Consider the following 24,023-nt stretch of genomic DNA (forward strand, 5'->3'; position numbering starts at 1 on the left):
CCAAGGAAAACAGAGTATAGAAGCTCAGATCCATAGAGGTGTGCTTGATGCCAGTGAATAATGTAAGCAGGGGCTTCTAGAGCAGAAGTCGGGCAAACCTTTTCTGCCCAGGGGGAGATAATATTTTAGGCTTTGGGGCCACATATGGCCTCTGTTGCAACTATTCAACTCCGCTGTTGTGATATGAGAGCAGCCACAGAGGATACGGAAAGGAATGTTCGTGGCCGCGTTCCAGTAAAACTGTATTTACGAAAACAGGCAGCCAGCTACGGTTTGCCAACCTCTTCAGGAGGAAAAAGTTAGAGAAAGAAGTGGTGCCTTTAACACCAGACTAAGAAGTTTTTTTATTTTATTTCCTCAGTGACAGAGGATTTCAGAGCCTTAACATTTTTTATTGCCTTGGAGATCACAGTTCCTATGATAACATGTCCCATTTTTGTTATCAGATTCCACCCAAGTTATCAAAAAAATTTACCAAGGAAGCTAAGCTGTTTCCTCAGGCAGGGGCTGGAAAACAATGCAGTAAGTTTTGCTCTCCAAAATCTTGAGACTTTGCATTCGGGAATCTCGGGTTTATTGAGCTACAGGAAATAGCAGTTTGTTCTTAGGATTATGATACTAATAAGGGTGGGCTCTGCTGTAAGGGAGGGGGAGACAAGCTACTGGACATGACCGGGGGAAATCTGTGCAAATCCACATGATCGTTTAACTGATTCTTGAGACCCATGCCTTATAGATTTCATCATAAACCTAAGAAATATTGGCAGACTAGTCTGTCAGGGGATAATTCTGCCCAAACACACACAGTAACATTTTGAATGCCACTGAGAATTCAGTCAATGGGGTTGCCAGGTTTAACAAATAAAAATCCAGGCCACCCAGTTAAAATGGTATTCCAAGTGGCTCACTGGTAAAGAATCTGCCTGCAAAACAGGAGACCTGGGTTCAATCCCTGGGTTGGGAAGATCCCCTGAAATAGGAAATGGCGACCCATCCCAAAATTCTTTTCTTTTTTTTTCTTCATCCCAAAATTCTTGCCTGGAAAATTCCATGGATAGAGGAGCCTGGCAGGCTACAGTCCATGGGGTCACAAAGAGTCAGACATGACTGACCACACATACACACACACACATACAAAGATAAGCAGCAAAAAATGTTTTAGTATAACTATGTCCTGTTCAATATTGGGGACATAATTATGCTAAAAAAGTTGTTTGTTATTTATCTGAAACTCCACTGAGCATCCTGTATTTTATCTGGTAATTCCCCAAGTCCAAATGGATAATTAAATAGTTTTTTGTCCTGTCTGTTGCGTCATTATATCAGTTGATTAGTTATCCTTCACCAAGATTGTTCTTTTCTTTTTTTTTTTTTTTCGTGGTTGGAATCTAAGGACAGTGTAATCTCATTAATTCCAACCTCACTAATTTAGAATTTTGATTATTGATGCAAGGGCTATGCTGAAGTACACCTTCGTCTCTACGTGAATTTACTAGGCCTATTTATCATTGATCGTACAAACAAAACTGAAAGAGAATGATTTATCTCTTTGGGAGACTACAGATAGTCTAATTACATTGTAATCAGAGGGTATCGTTATTTCAACTGTGCTTTTCTTTTAATAATTACAGATCATGCTGTCATTCATTAACAGCAAGATAAGACTGTTCCGGGCAGAGTCAGGTGCAGCCGCATCCGTCCCATGGCTCCCTCCTGTCCCCAGTATCTGTCTCCTGGTTTCATGGTTGTCTTGTTCATAATGCTTCCTAGATCCTCATACAACTGTACTCACTACCTGAAGGCATTGTATAAATATCTGTTAGTTGAATTAATGAATGAGTGTTATCTGTGCATGTTAAAATAATCAAACTCTTTGTTGCTAAGCATCTTATGTTTTAATTGTAAAAAAATAATAATAATTTGAGTTGGTCTTTCCCTTTATCCCAAATTTCAGTTCATGAAGGAGTTTTTGGATAAAGTTAGCTTTGTTGCATAATGGCCTTTGCAAGGCTGACACTCAAAATATGTTATGAAATCCAAAAAGTATTTTATGAGGAGAGAAAAAAAGGTTCTTATAAAATCACCATAAACACCCCTGTGAGCTTTCTTCAGTTTTGGGACTATGGATCTCAAACTTTCTATCAAGTTGCTAATGAATCCACCTGCAATGCAGGAGACTCAAATAACTGGATTTGATCTCTGGATCAGGAAGATCCCCTGGAGAATGAAATGGCAACCCACTCCAGTATTCTTGCTTCGAGAATCCCATGGACAGAGGAGCCTGGCAAGCTACAGTCTATGGGGTCACAAAAGAGTTGGACATGACTAAAGGGACTAAATGACAGCAATTGATGTTAGTCAGGTTTAGCCTGCCATCTTCCATCCTTTACCCCCATTGCCCATGATTACACACACACATCACACACAGACACACACACACAAGTACCTCCCCATATATCTTCCAAAGAGATGCAAGGGGATTCTTTTGATTGGATACTAATCATGGTTGTCACCAATAAATAATGCATTAATAGTGCAAGACAGATAGGTAGACATCTACACTTTCTAAACCACGTTTGTATGATTGGAGACCACTCTATACAGGCCATCTAAAGACCCTTGAGAACTCCCAGTGAATTCTGAGCCACTCTTGAGGGAAGTTAAGCAGGAGTGGTGCATGTGTGGCAAGGGTAACACCAGCATTTCTGTTGCCTGGTATTGGTCAGCATCTAGGCTTGGAAACACGTGTGCGTAGTCACTCAGTCGTATCCTATTCTTTGTGACCCCACCATGCTCCTCTGTCCAAGGGGATTCTCCAGGCAAGAATACTGGAGTGGGTTGCCATGCATTCCTCCTGCGGATCTTCCCAACCCAGGGATCAAACCAGGTCTCCTGCACTGCTGGCGGGTTCTTTAGCATCTGAGCCCCCAGGGAAGCCCCAGGAAACATAACTTAGATGAGGCTTATTTGGTTTCCACTTGTGGTTTCTTTCTCTTACATTTCTTTGAGTAGAGAAACTAGATTTAATAGGAGCTAGATTAGGAATTAAATCTTCCTCTGTTTCTAATCCTACCCATATCTCAGGAGTATTTTCCCCTAGCAGTCGCAGAGAACTCAGGAAGATGTACTGAATGCAGGTGGGCATTGGAACAGAGGTGGGCATGATACGATTCTTTCTTTTCGGAGAGTTGAGTCACGGTCTCACTCTCCTCTTTTGTTCTCCCTTCTTTCACAGCACCCTGGAGGGATATTATGTGGACGATGCCCTGCAGGGCCAGGGAGTTTACACTTATGAGGATGGAGGAGTTCTCCAGGGCACGTATGTAGACGGAGAGCTGAATGGACCGGCCCAGGAGTACGACACAGATGGGAGACTGATCTTCAAGGGACAATACAAAGATAACATTCGGCATGGAGTGTGCTGGATATACTACCCAGTAAGTCTTGTCACTGCTCATTTTGCTGAAAAATAGTATGTTTTAAGACAAGGCTTTGAGTCTTCCCAGTGAAGAATAAAATGTATTCTCTATGTTAGAAAACGTGAGGCTGTGAAAACTTGAGAGCCAGTAGCTGAAGCCAACAACTTAGGGGGGTTGTCCTCTCACGGTGAAACAGTTGACTTAAGTTGTCCTCCGATCTGCTGTAAATTCCTCTTCAGGGTGGCTTTGGAAAGAAATGATTAGTCACAATTAAAACAAAATGGAGGAGACTTCCCTGGTGGTCGAGTGGCCAAGACTCCATGCTCCCAATGCAGGGGACCTGAGTTTGATCCCACAGTAAATATCTTTTAAAAAATTAAAACCAAACTGAGACAAACTGGCTTGATTGTACCACCAATAATAACAGAAATACATTGATTTTAAAAAATATTTATTTGGGATATAGAAAGAATGTTGGAATATTTCATTGTTGCAATTTTATTCTCTCTCATATGTAAGAATGATTCCAACAATTTCACATCTTTTGGGACTTATTACACTATTGTTACTTGACTTTCCAATCCCCCTCCCCGTTTTTTGGTTTATATTGCTTAAATCAAGGTGATTAAAATTAACTAGCCTTTGAATATTTGATAATATTTTATGATCTTTCTGGAGTTGACTAGAGCGGAAAGATGCAGCAAAAACCCATGGCTGGGAATTAATGCTGTAATTTGTGTTTGCATTTCAAATACCCCATCTGTTCTTAGTGAGTTTCCAGAAAATGTTTCAGAAAATAGACCTGCAAAAATATTTTATCTAATATTTTATTTTGTCCGGAGCTTAAGTCAAAATATGTTTTTTCTTACTCTTAATCCTTTCCTTTTATGATTTAAAAGTATCAATAAAAATAAAGTCGCTATTATATGTATAACAAGAAAAGTAATGCCAGGAAAATTTACTTACACATTATTGTTGCTGAAAAATAAGTTATACTCTAGCCAAAGAAAAAGATTGTGAAACATTTTTTTTTAATAATTATTAAAGCATTTACACATTCTCTTGGTAGGATCTGCAATAGCTCAGAAGTTTCTATCACAGAGGGAGGGGAGGTGGAGGTACTTACCAGATTAGGAAGCCTGAAACTTCTGTTGCTTCGCCACTAGGCAGGATAAGCTTCCTACTGCCCCGTGCTAGGGAGCTGCCCATAGCACAGTGAATCTTGAAGTCAGGGAAAGTGGCATTCTTCCTGGGGGCTGAAATGAGGGAAATGTAATGGATTACAAGATTCTCCCACTACTTGTAATTTTCCTTGTAACTATGATCAATTTAAGTCCCTAGAGGAGATCAAAGAGGCACTAAGGTGAATGGACCTGATTCACTCAATGCAGTTGCAGTCTGAAGCCTAAAATGAGCAGCTGCCTTTTAGCCTTCAGCTTGAATTAGTGTCCTTTTAAACACCAGGAGAGGACTCCACCTTAGGAAGGAAGAAGCACTGGGGAGTTACAAGCTGTCAAAATCAACTTGGTTGATGACATTTTGTGTAGAGTATCTGCTGGCATTGGGGCCAGGCACGAGGCTGGTGATCACATCCCGCTGCTCTGATCTCCGGGTTGAGAATCAATTAAGAAGTGGGCTTCCCTGATGGCTCAGACAGTACAGAATCTGCCTGCCTTGCAGGAGATCCAGATTCAGTCCCTGGGTATGGCAACCCACTCTAGCATTCTTACCTGGAGAATTCCATGGACAGAGGAGCCCAAAGGACTACAGTCCATAAGGTCACAAAGAGTCAGACTCAACTGAGCAGTTGAGAAATGGACATAGGTGTCAGGGATCAGGACTTCACTATGGCAGAGTTAGAATGCAGAGGTGTCGTGGATTTCTACTTCTGCCCCTCTGAACTAAACAGATGGGCCAGGCACCCACAGCGCAGCTGGAAAGCTGCAGGTTTCCCTTGGGGAGTAGGGCTGGCTGGGGGAGCTTCCCCAAGGAGAAGAGAGGGTGAGAGGGGAGCAGGAGCACCCCATGGGCACTGCCAATTCTCAGAACAGGTGAGCGAAAGTGCAGAACATGTGAGAGCTTTATCCTGTTAACCCCTGTCGGTAGAGATGGGTGTCAGATCCTGCCTTCTCACCAACCAAGTGAAGGGTTCCTCTTCCCATAGCGGGAGCCACTCAGCAGAGGAGACAGGGGAGCAGCTTTCCCTCTGCTCCCCCGGTTCAGCCAACAAGGAAGTGTTTGTGACATGAGGTCAAAGTAGGAACAAAGCGAGGCGAAAAATAATGATCCTCCATGCAGGATTTGTAAGCTCATTCTAAGGGTAGTTTATGTCTTTCAAAAGTTTACCTTGGAACAGTGATGGAGAGTTTTAATTAAAAACTCATAACTCCTTTCCCTGCTAGCTCAGTCGGTAAAGAATCTGCCTGCAGCAATGCAAGAGACCCGAGTTCAATCCCTGGGTTGGGAAGATCCCCTGGAGGAGGAAATGGCAGTCCGCTCCAGTATTCTTGCCTGGAGAATCCCATGGACAGAGGAGCCTGGAGGGCTACAGTCCATGGGGTCGTGAAGTTAGACACGACTTAGCAACTAAAACCACCAATTCCTTCCTAAAATAAAAGAAGAATCTCTGCTTTATTGTTCTAGACAAATAAAATCACTTGCCCCCAAAACGAAGTTTAAGGCACGTAAGGGGGAAGAAAACCTGAGACCCTAGAAAGAATGCTGAATAAATAGTAATCTTGATGGTTTAATTAGTTAACGGTGTGTGAGGAGCGCATGTGCTCTAACACCACTCAGCTGTCATCATCACTGAAAGTCTGAAGGCAGATCTTGCAGAAAATACATCTCTGTTCAGGCTGGGTTATTAAGAATTAACTCAGGGAGGAGGAAGAGCAATAATACATCCCTAATGTCCTCTCTATCCGGGAAAAATGCTTCCAAGTATTTTTCTTTCTATGGAAGTGCTGTGATTCATTTTTAAATTTATAACTTTTTTTTTTCTCCAAAGAGCAATTAGACTACAGTGAACTGTGGAGATCCTGTACCTGGTGGTTATTTCTTCCTGCTCTCTCTCAGTAAACAGCATTTGAAATCACTCAGAAGTCATCCCACACCACTGACTCTGAGTAGCTGCTTCTAGAACCTTTCAGTTGAGGAAATAACCAAGCTTTTAGAAGATGTCATGGCCTTACTAACCTTAGGTCAAACCCACAAAGGTCTTAGATTTCTATTTATACCATGAGGCCCCGCTAGATGGAAAGGAAAAAGAAGGAAACATATCTTATACCCTAGGTTCAATTTTTTTTAAATTAACTCTTTTTATTTAATAATATATAATATTTATTTATGTAATTTAATAATATTTAATAATAATTAACTATTGGTTTATTTTTAGTGTCCCAATACAATTTACAGAGTATTTATATCACCTCCTGTGTCCCTAACACTGGTACCAGGACACAGAATTCTACGATAGCCTCTGCCCTAAAGCATTTACGGGCCCTTGGGAATGAAGCAAGTGACAGTGAAAAGGAAGCACAGCTGGCTCCTCTCCTGGAAGGAGGCAGAAGGGAGCAGTAAATAAAGAAGAGTGGGAAGAGAGAAGTGATGGGCAAAGGAGGAGAATTTAGTTGTTCTTTTTTCACTTTGCATTCTAGCTCAAAAAAATAAAATAAAAAAAAAACCATGGTATAGGACTCTCAGAAAGACAGTATCTCAAAGTTCTTTTGTTTATTCCTTAGAAAACACAGACAACTCTCTACTCATGTACACTGAACTAATTCTTAAGTATCTTTGGACTAAAGATTTTCTTAACAGACCAGAAATTCAGAATTCAATATTTGAAAAGCGAATTTCTAAGCATAGTGAGTAAGACCGTTTTGCTACAGATCCTCATTACATTTTATACTGGCCCAGAGTAACCCTTGTTACATTTCCTTTCAATGTTTATGACATATTACAAATGGGTGGCTCAGTGAGTACAGAATCCGCCTGCAACGCAGGAGACATAGGTTCCGTCCCTGGGTGGGAACGATCTGGAGGAGGACATGGCAACCCAGTCCAGCATTCTTGCCTGGAGAATCCCAGGGACAGAGGAGCCTGGTGGGCTACAGACCACGGGGTCACAAAGAGTCAGACACGACTGAAGGGACTGAGCATGCGTACACGCACAAATACAGCATGTTTGTTTCTTAGATAAGAAACCAAGTTAGAAAGAATCAGTAACTTGTCCAGGATTATAAAGTACAGCTCCATCTCTGACTCTGTAAATCAGGTTTATACGCTCCCTGTGCTATAGGGGGCTGGGTGGGGAGGGATGATATGCCTCATGCTGTTCATGCTCATGTGAAAAGCTGAGTTCTTAAACTGTTATGATCCATATTAGTGCTACTAACAGTGGGCGTGCATAAGAGAAATATCTTGAACTCGTGTCATATGAGTGAGTGAGTGAAAGTCGCTCAGTTGTGTCTGCCTCTTTGGGACCCCATGGACTATACAGTCCATGGAATTCTCCAGGCCAGAATACTGGAGTGGGTAGCCACTCTCCAGGGGATCTTCCCAACCCAGGGATCGAACTCAGGTCTCCTACATTGCAGGCAGATTCTTTACCAGCTAAGCCACCAGGGAAGCCCAAGAATACTGGTCGTGTCCTATAGATAAATACTATAATATAATATTTTCTGGTTTTGGGTTTCTCCCATCAGGATGGAGGCAGCCTTGTAGGAGAAGTAAATGAAGATGGGGAGATGACGGGAGAGAAGATAGCCTACGTGTACCCTGATGAAAGGACTGCCCTGTATGGAAAATTCATCGATGGAGAGATGATAGAAGGGAAGCTGGCTACTCTTCTGTCCACTGAAGAAGGAAGGCCTCACTTTGAACTGATGCCTGGAAGTAAGTTGAATCTGCTTCGGATGGGTTGCTTTCATTCCAAAACAGGTTGTTACTGGGGAGAAGTTAATGTCCTTGTCTTGTCTGCTGTATCAGCTTGGCTGCTTATGAGACACCTCAGCACCTCAGTGGTTTACAGCAGCAAACACAGGTCTGATAAGCAGCTGTACCCAACTGGTCCAGGTGGGACGTGGCCAGGCCAGGTGCGACTCCAGGCTTCTAGTCAGCTCGGTGGTGGTGATGGTGGTTTAGTTGCTGAGTTGTGTCCGACTCTTTGCGACCCCATGGACTGAAGTCCAACCAGGCCCTTCTGTCCATGGGATTTCCCAGGCAAGAACACTGGAGTCAGTTCAGTTCAGTTCAGTCACTCAGTCGTGTCCGACTCTTTGAGACCCCGTGAATCACACTTCCACTGCAGCGAGCATGGGTTCAACCCCTGATTGGCTAAGATCTCACATGCTGAGCGATGCAAAAGGGGGGAGGGGAAGGTCTAGCATCTTCTTGGAAGACATACTCCACGCACAAATGAACTTGTTGGTCTCTATGTTAGAAAAAGTCCTGTTTCCTTTTAGAAATACAGGATGGCACCAAGCTTTATTTCTTATTACAAAATTATTTACTGTAGAAAATCTGGAAAATATACAAAGAAAGAAATCAACATTTTGTATTCTGAGTGGCACAATATTAAGAAAGCTAAATTGGTCTGATTCCTGAGAAAACAATGTATGAAAGTAAAGTCAAGTGCGCAGTCATGTCTGATTCTTTGCGACCCCATGGACTGTAGCCCACCAGACTCCTCTGTCCATGGGATTTTCCAGGCAAGAATACTGGAGTGGGTTGCTATTTCCTTCTCCAGGGGATCTTCCCGACATATATGCATTTCCAATCTAAGTTAAGGTATAAGAAGAATAAAGTAGAAAAGATAGTGCATCTAGGCATTGCTAGGCCTAGATAATATTTAGCTCTGTGGATTGGAAGGAGATTCTCCAAAGGGTGGTTGTCCAAAAATAGGAAAGCTAGCACTTTACATTTAGCTGCAACTTGGGTTGTTATAAATGTCTCCGTTTTTGTTTTTTTAAGTTAAAAACTGAGGCATTTTAAATGCAGTATGGGAATCTGGATTGGATCCTGGAACAGAAAAAGGACATTCGTGGAAAAACTGGTGAAATCTGAATAAAGTCTGGAGTTCACTCAATAGTAATGCTATGTTGGTTTCTTAATTTGGACAAATGTACCATGTAACATAAGAAATTAACATTAGGAGAACAGTGAGGGGCATCAGGAGCTCTCTGTACTATGTTTGCAACTTTTATGTAAATTTAAAATCATTCCACAATGAAGTGTTTTGTTTTTTTTTTCAGTGTGAAGGTTATCTTTGAACTTTAAACTCTAATATCTGCACTCTTCATGTCCATTTCAATAGGAGACAGTGTTACAATGTTTAGAAATGAGGAGACTCCGGCCAGGGGGAGATCCCAGTTGGTGATGCAGTTTTTAAAACTTCAGAACTGGCAACACTTCTAGCCACAAGAGTCTTGAACTTGAGAGTCACCTCCTTGGAGTCTTGGCTCCAGCATTTACTGTATTGTGGCTTGGGGCAGGTTACTTATCCTTTTAGAACCTGTTTCTTCCTTATAAAATACAGATGTTGGCACCTACCATAAAGCCCCATCAGGGAAGTTATTGTGGTTATTACACTCTTCTTGGTATAAGTATGAAACACATTTTGGAAAGTGAGGGTGATCAGTCTCAGGGGAATTATGGTTTTTCTTAGAACTCCTGATGCAAATAGCAAGCACCTTCCTCAAATTCACTTAAGACCAGAAAAGGAGGGGTGGGTTTATTGGCAAGATTCCAGCAGGCCTCAGTTCTTTTAAGGCTGGGTTGAGCAATTTGGGTCTCAAAAGGGTCAGAAGGCACAGTTGCTCTGGGTGGCTGAGAGGAACCAGGCCCAGTCTTTGCTCTGTGTTCCGCCCCTTTCGTTTCTGTCTCCTTCCTCTTCCACTTACAAGTACTGAGCCGCCGACTGGCTGACAGATGAGGGCTTTCAGGTCATGCGGCTTCTGGCCCAGTGGTTGTGGTAGGGGCAAACAGAATGCAAGTGTCTCACCTCAAATCCCCCTCACTGCCTTCTCCTGACTCTGTGCTCTCGGGTCAACAAACTGCTTCTCTCTCTCCACGCTTCTTGCTGAGTTTCCTTGTGCCTCTGCCTGGAATTTCTTCTCTCCTCATTTCTTCTTCTCCTCTTTACATGGCAATTCCATTCCCTGGCTAATGCCTGTTCCGTCTCTTTTTTAGTGCAATTATCAGCATCACTTGAATGTTTCTTAGAAATGCAGGTTGTCAGGCCCCCTTCAGGACTATTAAATCAGAAGTTTCATCTTTTAAATTTAATTCTTTAAATGTTTATCGGAGTATAGTTGATTTACAGTGTTGTTTTAGTTTCAGGTGTACAATAAAGTGAATCAGTTATGCCCACACATATATCCACTCATTTTTAGATTGTTTTGCCATATAGGCCATTAGAGTATTGAGTAGAGTTCCCTGTGATATGCAATAGGTCCTTACTAGTTTTTCTTTTTTTTTTTTTTGGCCATTCCATGCAGCTTGCAGGATCTTAGTTCCCCAACCAGGGGTTGAACCTGGGCCCTTGGCAGTGAAAGTGCAGAGTCCCAACCACTGGGCTGCAAGGGAAATCCTTGCCTGTTCCATGCTTATGGCTTGGCTCCCCTCTTAGAAGTAATGTTCGTCAAGTGAATGGATGAATTGCAGTCCCAGGTCATAGTACCAATAACAGGGGAATAGAGGGAGGAGAGGGTGCCTTCAGCCTGTCTAAGGGAGCAGAGGGAGGGACGCTCAGCGTTGGAGAAGACACATTGACTCCTTGAAAGCAGGAAGAGATATGATATGACTCCTGCTTGTATCTGCACAGCCCCCAACATGGTGTTTTATGTGTAGTTGGCACTTAGCACATTGGTGAGGAAAGTTTTAGTCTAAGGAAAGGAGATGAGAGTTCTTAGGAGAATTTGTGCACAATAGGATGCCTGTTCCACAGAAATGTTTGGTTTGGGAATGTGAGGTTTTGGGTTTTTTTTTTTTTTTTCTTTTCTTATTTGAACTTCCTTTAATCAGTTGTGTGCTGGTTCTCAGCCTTCCCTGCCCTGCTTTACTGCAGGCGGGGGTGTCTGCCCCTTGCCTGGTGCATTTCCCAGGCTCCGTGCCTCCAGCTTCTGTCTGGGTTTGGCCACAGACCAGGGACAGGAGCAGGGAGAAGCCCTCGGTGTGTCCCGTAGAGTCCCCAGCAGGGGCCTGTCTTCTGATTCCATCTCCTAGGAGGACGGTTCCCCTCGGATCCAGCTTCCCTGGGCTCCCCCAGCTCCAGAGGTCCAGGAATGTCTCTGTGGCTCAGACGGTAAAGAATCTGCCTGCCAATGGAGGAGACCTGGGTTCAATCCCTGGGTGGGGAAGATCCCCTGAAGAAGGGCATGGCAACCCACTCCAGTATCCTTGCCTGGAGAATTCCATGGACAGAGGAGTCTGCCAGGCTACAGTCCATGGGGTCACAAAGTGTCGAACACGACTGAGTGACTAACACTGCTCCTGTGACTCAGGGTTATGGCTTTCTGCTCTTGACAGTTTCTGGGCTCTTCATTGCCTTCTTTGGCTTCTCAGCTCTTCTATCTTCTGTGTAACCAATTCCCTGTATTAAATTCTCTCTCTTGAAAATACTCAAATGGTCTGTGACATGGACTGATCTCAGACTTTTAGTCTGAGACATTAATTTGGGTTTTGATTGTATTGAAAGAAAGAAAGAAAGAGGACCCAGTGACCATTGGTAACTACTTAGGAACTGCTTAATGGATAATTTATGATGCCTTAGTGCCTAAAATATTGACTTTTCAGGAGTAAACTTGTTTCTTTACTTATTAGCCTTTGGAACACCGTATGTCTTCCTCGTGCTCTGGGAGGGTTCTTGGAGGCTAATTCTTTGCAGAGAAGTAATGTTAATTCTCACAGAAGGCAATGGCACCCCACTCTAGTACCCTTGCCTGGAAAATCCCATGGATGGCGGAGCCTGGAAGGCTGCAGTCCATGGGGTCGCTGAGGGTCAGACATGACTGAGCAACTTCACTTTCACTTTTCACTTTCATGCATTGGAGAAAGAAATGGCAACCCACTCCAGTGTTCTTGCCTGGAGAATCCCAAGGACAAGGGAGCCTGGTGGGCTGCCGTCTATGAGGTCGCACAGAGTCGGACACAACTGAAGCGATTTAGCAGCTTAGCAGCAATGTTAATTCTAGAGTGGCTGTGTGCCTTCATTTCTGAAATAAATGACTAATTGGTTTCTGAACCACTTTAATAGAAATAAGATGACTTTGTTAATGCTTTATCAAAAGCAGTCTGTTCTCCTTAATTCTAGTGAGGCTGAATGTTTATTTTTAGTGAAAGAGACAATTGCCAAGGGTGGGTGGTTGGATTCTACAGACTGTGTCTAGTGTGAAAAAAGCCACAAGGAAAATTTAAAACTATTATCCAATCTTATCCAACCAGAGAGAGATCTCAAGTTTTCATGACAAAGCCTTTTCTCGATTAAAAATTTTAATTACACAAGCAGCTTTTAAATCATGTGAATAAAGAAAAATGTGAATCAAAAGCAAAAATGGAATTTTAGGAGATATTCCTGATGGCTGTGAAGACCTGATAACAAAACTCCAGAGCAAATCGGAAAACTAACCGTTTATATTTTGCACAGCAGTTTGTAATTACTGGTGTAAACCTGCTTGTAAGAAGCATGTTATCTAGCCAGCCAGCAACTATTTCATCCTATCACATATTTTAATTAGAATTAACATTATCACCTATACCCATGCCATCTACTAAGCATCCAATTGCTGTATTCAGTAATAACCGAAAAATATCTTTTAGCAACTCAATTCAGCATCACAAAGTTCAACAAACGAACCATCAGATTTTAATCCCCTAGTATAGGAATATTTGATGTTATAACAATATTTGTTATACTTAACGATTCTCAAATCAGGAATGATCTTAGAAGTATAACATGAGTTCTACCAATGGGTTGGATGATGCTTAGACGTAGGTCACTCATGTAATTGCAGATATTTAAAGAATGAAAGAGTGAAAGTTAATTATGCTTTGTAACATGGTATCCATCTTCATTATTATATTCCTGAACATAACGAAAGCATTTCAGGAGTAATAAAAAATTATTACTTAAGATTAACTTTTTCCAAAGTATCTCTGTATTTTTTCCACTTGGATATTCAGCAAAAGAAAGAAACCCCGTATGTGCATCTTTTACTAGGTGACAAAATGGGTTGGGATTTATGTATTCACTAATAAATTATCTTAAACATAATGAATGTTATTATAGTCACCAAGAGATGCATAATGAATATGATGGAGAATGAAGCTAAGAATTTTATTGTGTTTGCACACTCAGAATAAGTAAACTTTCTTATCATGAAAAACTATTATTTTAAAAAAGCTCTCCGTTTATACTGAAGAATTTCATTCTAGTTGGTCTAACTTGAGTAAACCATTTCGCATTATTTAACTTATGCTGGTCCCATTGATGAGAGAAATGTTCTTGATGCGCTTCCCTAACTCTGGGCCTGTACTGAAATTTTTGTTTGTTTTTTAGGTTCGGTGTACCACTTTGATAAGTCAACTTCATCTTGCATTTCTACCAATGCTCTTCTTCCAGACCCATATGAATCAGAGAGGTAATTGTTCCCTTGTGGGTTTAATGGCATCATTTATGTGAGATTAAATAACTCTTGTGGTGGGAATTATTGCTCCTTGGTGGCCCTCTACTCAGGCTGAGTTCCCTAGCAGAAAAAAAATGTATATTCTGAGAAAGAGAGTTTTTATGGTCATACAGCATCTGTCCCTGTAAGAGAGTTTCTTTGTCCATAAAGCACAGAACAGCCTGTGTGTCGGTCCCAGAATGAAGCTTCTACAAAGGGACAGCAGTTGGGTCAGGCAGCCCAATATAACCCTGCCCAGGTGTCTGCTTTCTTGGGGCTCTTGGCGTGGGAGGCTCTACTAGCCCCTTGGGAGCATTTCACACTCTTGAAAGCTCTAGTCGAGGCAGGACCAGATGTCTGCTGCTTTACTTAGCCCAGCTGAGAGGGTCTGGAGCACAAGATAATTTCTTTATTCACTACGGGAAGATAGGAGTAAATAAAATGTAAGAAGCATAAAAACATTCCAGCTTACAAACTACAATTCTATTATAAGCTCCGTTCTAGAGTGTCAAGCCCCATTCCATTTGACATGCTAGCTAAACTCTAGCTCTGGATTCCTGGAATGGCTTTCTCTCATCTCTTGACTGCGGTTCGTATCCCCCAGTGACTGGCCTGTTTGTGGGTAAGAGTGCCATCTGCACTTGACTTTCTCTTGGCCTCACTCTGTAATCATGCCTTCCATTTCTTTTCTGTCCGCATCTGAGAAAAGGCCTCTTCCCTGGTGTAACTGACAGGGCTGACACTACAATGTCACAATGAATGAATGGCCCCTTTCTTGAGATGAGGCTCTGGCCTGTTTGCAGAGAGAAAGATTTGGTCTTTGTTAGCCCCCCAAACACAACAGTCCCCTAACCGTATGGATCTGTCTGTTTTTCTTACTGTCATTCTGATAATGCCACCTAACAGTGGCCCCAGACTACCAGCGATTTATGAAAGCAAATATTTTCTTTTGCGCTCATACTTCTGTAGATTGGCTGAGGCTCAGCCACTTTTGACTGGGTTCCACTCGGCTCAGCTGGACTAGGCTGTGATCCAGGTTTCAAGTTGGGTTCCAGTCTGTCTCACATGCCTTCATTCCAAGACTCAGGCTAAGCAAACAACAGCCCCCTGGGGCATCTTCTCCTTGTGGAGATGAATGGAAGCTCAAGGAAGCTGGCAGAAACTTGCCATGCTCCTTAACACCCGAGACCTAGCTTTGCAGTCACTTCTGCCTAGTGACAAAGCAGATCACACAGCCAGGACCAAGTCAGGCAGGGACATTATCCTCCATATAAGCAGAAGGGCAGTCACGTGACCAAGAATCAGACTGACTGTCCCAGGGAGAGAGTCGGGAGGTGGAAGCAGTAATTCAGCCTTCCAGGCCATCTAATAAGCAGAAGATCTACATAACAGAAATCCCAAATGACCGTTTCCACCAGACTCTTTATCCACCACAAGGGCTGGAATAATTGAAATTATGTGATTGGGGCATGTATTCTCCGAATAAGGGGCTTTCCAGGTGGTGGAGGGGTAAAGAATCTGCCTGCCAGTGCAGGAGCCATAGGGCATGTGAGTTCGATTCCTGGATCGGGAAGATCCCCTAGAGAAGGAAATGGCAACCCAGTCCACTATTCTTACCCGGGAAATCCTGTGGACAGGGGAGCCTGGCAGGCTCCATGAAGAGTCAGACACAACTTAGCGACTTAACATGCACACCCTCACTCTCTTAATAAATCTTGTTCTATAATCATGAGTTCTATCTTCTTAAAACCAGCATTTGGCAAACTTGTTCTGTAAAGGACCATGTGGTCAATGTTTTAGGCTTTGTGAGTTTCTACAGCAGCTACTCAAGTCAGCCTTTGTAACCTCAAAGCAGTCATAGATAATACTGAACAAATAGGTGTGGGTATGTCCCAATAAAACTTTATTTACAAAAACGGACAACAGCCAGATTTGATCCTTGGGCCAGAGTTAGCTAATCTGTTATAAACTCCTTTGTTGGGAAGTACTTATTGAGTATCTTTTATTAATTATTTGTCACTGTTTTATGTAGAAGGTTCATCTCAGGGTTGGTAACCTTGGGTATAGCTTTAGTTAGCTTTGAGAAATGTTTTAGTCCAAGAAGACAGTGGAAATTGTCATTAATTAAAACATACAAATTTTTAAAAACCTTATATCAAGCACTGAGTTACTTTGTGGATGTATACTAATAATCCCTTTATTAGAGAGCAATGAGAGTCATAAGTATACACCATTCTCCAGTTTTCAGTGCCAAAATCTGTATTTCACTTTTTCTTTCTTCCTCATTGGATTACTATGAACTGACATTTTGGATTCTATAGCTATGCCGGTATTTGGGTGGTTAGTAAGGGATGATATCATCAAACTAAAACAGATCATTTGCTTTTTTATTTTTCTTTTTAGGGTTTATGTTGCTGAATCTCTCATTTCCAGTGCTGGAGAAGGACTATTTTCAAAGGTAGCTGCAGGACCCAATACTGTTATGTCTTTTTACAATGGAGTCCGAATTACACACCAAGAGGTGAGTGGGGTAGAAGTGGGAACTCAGTTTGATTGGTTAAAGGGCTTTGTTTCACGCACCCTTGATTTTCTCATTAGTCCTTTTACTTTAATGTTCACTAAGAATATAAAGGAACAAAAGACTAGGCTTTTTATAAAATTGGTCAGATATCATTCTATGGCCAACCTCAGACTACTATAGTAAAGACATTGTACATTAGGTAGCTTATGAACAACAGAAACTTCTTTCTCACAGTTCTAGAAGCCAGGAAGTCAGAGATCAAGGTGCCAACAGATTCAGTGTCTGGTGAGAGCCTGCTTCCTGCTTTGTTGATGTCCCTTTTTTTGCTCTAACTACACATGGCAGGAGGGATGAGGGAGTCTCAGGGGTCTCTTATAAGAACTCTGGTCTTATTCATAAAGGCTCTACCTGCCCCCATGACCTAAACACCTTCCAAATTCCTTTTTTATATAAGATAGGGGAAAGTTAATTAATAGTAAGTTGAAGACTTCTCTGGTGGCTCATGGGCTTCCCTGTGGCTCAGACGGTAAAGAATCTGCCTGCAATGCAGGAGATCTAGGTTTGATCCCTGGGTGGGGAAGATCCCCTGGAGAAGGGATTGGCAACCGATTCCAGCATTCTTGCCTGGGAAATTCACATGGACAGAGGAGCCTGGTGGGCTATAGTCCATGGCGTCGCAAAGAGTCTGACATGACTGAGCAACTAACACTTTCACTTTTCACTTTCTGGTGGCTCAGGGGTGAAGAACCCACCTGCCAATGCAGGAGACATAGGTTTCTATCCCTGATCTGGGAAGATCCCACATGCCACAGAATGACTAAGCCTGGTGCCACAACTACTGAGCCTGTGCTCTAGAGTGCAGGAGCCGCAACTGCTGAGCCCATGTGCCCACCTGCTGAAGTCCGCTTGCCTTAGAGCCTGTGCTCAGCAAAAAGAGACGCCACCACAATGAGAAGCCTGCACACCGCAGCTGGAGAGAACCCCCTGCTCACTGCAGCGAGAGAAAAGCCCTCGCAGCAGCGAAGACCCAGCACAGGCAAAAATCAATCAATCAGTCAATCAATTTAATTACTTAAAAAATAAGTAGTAAGTTGAGCTGCCCTGCACTGCTCATGTATGCCCTTCCTACCATCAGTGTGTGCAGTATGCACCATCAAAGTGCAAGGGATGCCTTAGGCCAGGGGTCCCCGACCTCCAGGGTCTATTCCTGATGATCTGCGGTGGAGCTGCTGTAATAATGACAGAAATAAAGTGCACGATAAGTGTAATACACTTGAATCATCCTGAAACCATCCCGTCACTCTGACCCATGGAAAGACTGGCTTCCACAAAACTGGTTCCCGTTGCCAAAAAGGTTGGGGACCGCTGCCATGGGCTTTTGCCATATACGTGGCACTCATGAGGTTAGGGGTAAACGAGTTAATATCTTCAGTGTCCTTTGAGTTCCTGGGAGGAAGCTCGTTTCCAACATTCACTTTCTTGTTTTCTGCAGGTTGACAGCAGGGACTGGGCTCTCAACGGGAACACCCTCTCCCTTGACGAGGAAACGGTCATTGATGTGCCTGAGCCCTACAACCATGTATCCAAGTACTGTGCCTCCTTGGGACACAAGGCAAATCACTCCTTCACTCCAAACTGTATCTATGACATGTGAGTAGGACACCAAGCTGCCAGTGCCGCGGGGCCCCGAGAATGAGGAGGGCACCTCAGAGGTGTTATCCCACCCCAAGGAAGGTGGCTCCCTCACAATATCAGAGGGTTCTCTGCCAGGCGGCTACTCATGCTTATTGCTTGAAACTCAGAAATAGAAAAGTGCTTCAAAGTGTAGACATGCTGTAGAAATACTATACTTCATCGGAATACACTATACTTCATGGTTGCTGTTTTATTGTGGATTTTTTTTTCTGTTCTTCAGCTCTCTCATTCTGGAAAATTAAGGATAGTGTCATTGGAAGTAATAGGACAAATTGAAATTGCACTGTAGAGATTAGGGAATCCTTTTATGATGTGAAAAGAAGGAGAACTGTAAAATCCTAAACCTAGGGCATGAGGTCTCGGTGTTAGGAAAAAAAACAAAACAAAACCCCATAAAATCAGAGTCCCTATCATTTGACAGCCAAGAGGAATGAAATACTGCCACATGCAACAATATGGATGAGCCTTTGAAAACACGCAAGGAGCCAGTCACTAAAGACCATGTGGTGTGTGACTCCATTTGTATGAATAGTCCGCTACAGCCCCAGACACAGAATGCCCATCAGTGCTTGCCTAGAGCTGGGGGCCAGGGTTGGGGGAGCGAAAGTTGATGGCTAATGAGCATGGAAGTTCCTTTTTATAATTTTATATTGAAGTATAGCTGATTAGCAGGTTGTGGTAGTTTCAACTGGGCAGCAAAGGGACTCAGCCATACATATACATGTATCCATTCTCCCCCAAAGTCCCCTCCCATCCAGGCTGCCACATAACCTTGAGCAGAGTTCATGTGCTATACAGCAGGTCCTTGTTGGTTATCCACTTAAAATATAGCAGTGTGTACATGGCAATCTCCACCTCCCTAACTATCCCTTCCCCTCACCTTTCCCCTCTGGTAACCCGTAAGTTCATTCTCTAAGTCTGGGAGTCCATTTCTGTTTTGTAAATAAGTTTTCATTTATATCACCTGTTTAGATTTCATGTGTAAGTGATATCATATCATATTCCTCTTTTTCTGTCTGACTGACTTCACTCACTATGACAATCTCCAGGCCACCCATGTTGCTACAGATGACCTTATTTCATTCTTTTCCAGCAGTCCATTGTATATATGTACTGCGTCTTCTTTATTCATCACTCTGTTGATAGACATTTAGGTTGTGGGAAGTTCCTTTTGAGGCTTCCAAAGTTAGTGGCTGTGGTTGCACAACTGAAAACCACTGAATTGTACACATTAAATGGGCACATTTTATGAAGCATGAGTTACATCTCACCACAGTCATTAGTTTTAAAACTTCAAATAATCTCTTTCAGTTTGAGCCTCCCCTTCCAATGGCACACTGAACCTCTTGGAAACCTCCATGGAGAACCTTACCGTTATCCACAAAGGCAGCTGTCTGGACAAACAAATACATACTATGGAGTTAGCTGTTGGGCTCTGGTGACTAGAAGTTTCTTTCTATTGAGCCCCAGTGGGTTTCCCTGTACTCTCCAGCCCTTGGCCCTAATTATCCCTTTTCTGCTTGTGTACAATGTCAATGTCTCTTCCACATAGTAGTCCTACATACATCATAGTAATTTTCATGCGCTCCCAAACTGTCTTCCCAAAGTCAAGCATCTCTGACTATTCCTTAAAGGGATAACTGAGATTCCATGTCACTGCTGTCTCTAGCTCAGCCTGAGGATGACAGTTCCTCCTAGCAGCCAGGAGCCGTGTGCAGTCTTTCCTGCTCACCTGTAGTTTGCTGTGCTTGGTCCTCTTGCTTAACATAAGCGGGATCAGATCATGTGCGTTTAATCTGTAGGAGCAGTGCCAGGATTCGAGTGTCCCTTCTTGCATCCCTGAGATGGCTTTAAAATTGTTCTGGCAGTCGCTTGCTCTCCTTAGCAGCCAGTACCAAGCACTGAAGCTACAAGTTCTGTTTAAAGGGCGAGTAGAAATGGCAAAGGACATGCGTCATGTGAAATGAAACTGACACTGTTATTAACTCCAAGGCTTTCGTGGCCAATGTAAATTAGGCCAAAGCATCGTTCCAGGCTGCACACAGCTGAACAGCAACCATTTAAACCCGTGGTAATGAAGGATTATAAATGCTACCCCTTAAAACGAACAAGTTTTGTGATTTCATGGCAAGGATATGACTCTTCTCATCAAAAGTAAGAGAGCATAGGAGAAAAGAGAAGGCACCATTTGTGCAAAATCAAGTCTCTCCTCAGAAAAAAAATTTTTTTTCAAGCCCAATGTGAATGATTAATTATTTGGGGCCATGGAGAGACTGTGCCAAGTCACTTCAGGTGTGTCCAACTCTGCGACCTGTAGCCTGCCAGGCTCCCCTGTCCACGGGATTCTCCAGGCAAGAACACTGGAGTGGAGTGCCATGCCCTCCTGCAGGGGATCTGACCAGGGGTCAAACCCGCATCTCTTATGTCTCCTGCCTTAGCAGGTGGGTTCTTTACCACGAGCACCACCTGAGAAGCCCCGGGAGAGACTCCCTGAGTAATAATCAGATAGAACATTCAGATACCAGTGCATGGGATTCATTGGTTTCTAAAATCACTGGTACTGTTAGCACACTCTAACACAGAACAACAACTTCTGTAAGCTGTTTTACCTGTAGTCCAGTACAGTGTGCCAGATGGACAGACAGGAACTGCTTCCCTTGCTGTAGATATAGGTTACTCATCAACAGGGAGCCGAACTGCGTGGTCAGAGGTTTGGTCTGAGGGCTGGTCTTGCCCATTGTTTCCTGAGCGCTTCCTCCAGGCCAGTACTGTGGTACAGGCTTCTGTGCACGATGTCATTCAATCTTCCCAGTAGCTTCGTGGGGCCACCAGTATTACTGCTGAGTATTACCAGTGTCCCAGATCAGGGGCAAGAAACACAGGGCTCTTGTCAAAGTGAAGTGCTCTTAACCTCTGTGCTTTAGGGCTGCCTTGAAGCATCGGCACCTGACACTGAGTTCTTTCCTTTCAGTCTATTTTCTACTCTGAAAATAATGAAAATGAGTAGGAAAATGAAAATGCAAGAGGATAATAAGAGAAATCTCAGGCTTCTTGTGGGATTTTTTTGGTTTTTTTTGGTGTACCACAAGGTTAACTAGAGCTCCATTTCAGGAGTATTTTTTTCTTTTTTTTTGAAGTATCTGATTTACAATATTGTGTTAGTTTCAGGTGTAGGACAAAATGATTCATATATATATGTATGTATGTATTCTTTTTCGGATGCTTTTCCTTCGTAGGTTACTATAAGATATTGAATATAGTTCCCTGTAGTGTACAGTAGGTTCTTATTGTTTCTTTTCTACATAGTAGTGTGTATCTATTGATATTAATATTAATAGTGTGTATTTATTAATATTAATCCCATACTCCTAATTTATCCCTCCTCCCTCCCCACCTTTCCCCTTTGGTAGCCATAAGTTTGTTTGTTTGTTTTATGTCTGTGAGTCTGTGTTTTGTAAATTAAGTTCATTTGTATCATTTTTTTCAATTCTATGTATAAGCAATATCATATGATATTTGTCTTTGTCTGACTTACTTCAGTTAGTATGATAATCTCTAGGTCTGTCCACACGGCTGCAAATGGCAATTTTTCTTCCTTTTTTATGGCTGAGTAATATTCTACTGTAAGGAGTATTGTTTTTTTAGTGAAATATTTTAGAGACCAAGGGTTGTGATTTTCATAAGTAATTCCCACATTCCCTGGTTCAGGAATATCTTTTGTGCCAGAGCACATTCGAGAATTCTGTGCATGTGCGCAATCTCACACATCCACAGGCTAGCTTACATGCTTAGTCACTGAAGAGAGTCTTCAGTCGTGCCAGGGACATGTGGTGGTGAAGAACCTACCTGCCTGCCAGTGCAAGAGACACAGGAGATGCAGGTTCAGTCCCTGGCTCAGGAAGAGCCCCTGGAGAAGGAAATAGCGACCCACTCCAGTAATCTTGCCTGGAGAATCCCATGGACCAGAGGAGCCTGGCGGGCTACAGAGGGTCACAGAGAGACAGCTGTGACTGAAGTGACTGAGCAGAGCTCAGCACTTGGTCACCGCAGGAACTCTTGGAGGATAAGAATCACTAGTCTTATGACTGCAGAGGAGGAAAGTGAGATTCAGAGGTGCAGAGGTGAATTTCCAGAAGGAGGCAGGAACAACGTGTGGAACCAGGACTCACACCAGAGTCTTCAACCCCAAATCAAGTGTGGTTGCCAGGGAGCCGGACACCCAGGACGGATAGACATTGAGGCCCTGAAGTGAGGGTGCGGTTGTTCCTCTTCATCCCACACAAAGTATGTCCATGCGCCGCAGACACACCTCTCCCACCAAGTGCTCGCCGTCATGCACCATGTGCCGTCTAACCTAGGGTCTAGGACCTTCTGCGATCTGTCAGTGCCCTTTGTTCAAAATGTAACTATAAGTGAACCAGACAGACTCAGCCATATGCATACAAAAACAGAAGATTTTTTCTGGCCCTGCCTTCCATGTATCTGCAGCCCTCCAGGCTCCTCTCTCCATGGGAGTCTCCAGGCAAGAATACTGGGGTGGACTGCCATGCCCTCCTCCAGGGGATCTTCCCAACCCAGGAATCAAACCCAGGTCTCTCACATCTCCTGCACTGGCAGACAGGTTCTTTACCACTAGCACCACTTGGGAATCCCTTGTTAGAGGACACAAATCTATTAATACTTATTTAGCCCCTGCTCCCCTGCAGGGAGCTGTGCAGGTGAGCCGGGCTGGGAGCCTTCGGCAGATGAGCATGATCCTAGCATGAGCCCGCCCTCTCCCTTCACAGCATGGGTCAGCGGGAAATCTGAAAGAAGCAGGATGGCAGGACTTCCCTCTTGGAAAGAAATCTTCATTTACTTTCAAAACTACAAAATAACGCTTCCTCAAGAAGTACAAGATGGAATACAGCATTTTTTGCTTTTGAAAACCCACAGGGCTCTCTCTTAAAACTCCAGAAGTGCCCTTGTCCTGAGACACAGCCAAGTAATCTGATGCCACAGGCCGGATGAGCTGAAATGCTGACAGACTACACTGAATCTGATTTCTCATTAAAGACAGATTTTGGGGGTAGATCTGGCTGTTGATTTATAAATACAGAGTGCCAAATATGCTCAAAAAGGAAGATAGGGCCATACTTTTTATTTACTTACTTACTTTTTTTGGCCATCCCAAATGGCAGGTGGGATCTTAGTTGGAACCAGGGATCCAACTCAGCCTCTTGCATTGGAAGCAGAGAGTCTTAACAGCTGGACCACCAGGGAAGTCCCAGGGCCATGCTTTTTAAGCGGCAATGCAGTAGTAAAGAATCTGCCTGCAGTGCAGGAGGCAGGAGAGGAGGGTTTGATCCCTGGATCAGGAAGATCCCCTGGGGGAAGAAATGTCAACCCACTCCAGCATTCTTGCCTGGAGAATCCCAAGGACAGAGGAGACTGGTGGGCTACGGTTCATGCGGCCACAGAGAGTCAGACATGCCTGAGCGACTGAGCATGCGCACATTAGAGTCGGCTTGGGGAGGGGAAGGTGGTGTGCAAATGCAGACTCCGCTGCCGGGTCTGGGTGGGGTAGCCTGTGTCACCGTGAGCACCAAGCTCCCAGGGAACGCTGATGCTGGCTCCTCTGTGACCCTCACCCCAAGGACCTGCCCCTGGTGTCCAGGCCACAGCATGTGGGTGATTCCGTCTCAGCCCTTCTAGGCTTTGCGTCTGACCTTCTGGTCCACCCGGGAA

General features: G+C 43.4%; 1 protein-coding gene across 4 annotated transcripts in view; it reads left to right on the forward strand.

The window, feature by feature from the left end:
- The window catches only part of SETD7 (SET domain containing 7, histone lysine methyltransferase), an 80,207-nt gene that overhangs the window by 21,948 nt on the left and 34,236 nt on the right, over positions 1 to 24,023 (forward strand). For 3 of the 4 annotated variants that reach the window (XM_052654877.1, XM_052654874.1, XM_052654875.1), the window contains exons 4-8: positions 3,236 to 3,437; positions 8,123 to 8,312; positions 13,975 to 14,056; positions 16,484 to 16,601; positions 18,094 to 18,251. In XM_052654877.1, coding sequence (XP_052510837.1) covers positions 3,236 to 3,437; positions 8,123 to 8,312; positions 13,975 to 14,056; positions 16,484 to 16,601; positions 18,094 to 18,251 — 750 coding nt within the window. Of the gene's footprint in view, positions 1 to 374; positions 523 to 3,084; positions 3,138 to 3,235; positions 3,438 to 8,122; positions 8,313 to 13,974; positions 14,057 to 16,483; positions 16,602 to 18,093; positions 18,252 to 24,023 lie in introns of those variants that run through there. The other variant, XM_052654876.1, reaches the window with a different exon arrangement.

Source organism: Budorcas taxicolor, chromosome 17, assembly GCF_023091745.1.
Source record: "Budorcas taxicolor isolate Tak-1 chromosome 17, Takin1.1, whole genome shotgun sequence".
Classification (NCBI taxonomy): Eukaryota; Metazoa; Chordata; class Mammalia; order Artiodactyla; family Bovidae; genus Budorcas; species Budorcas taxicolor.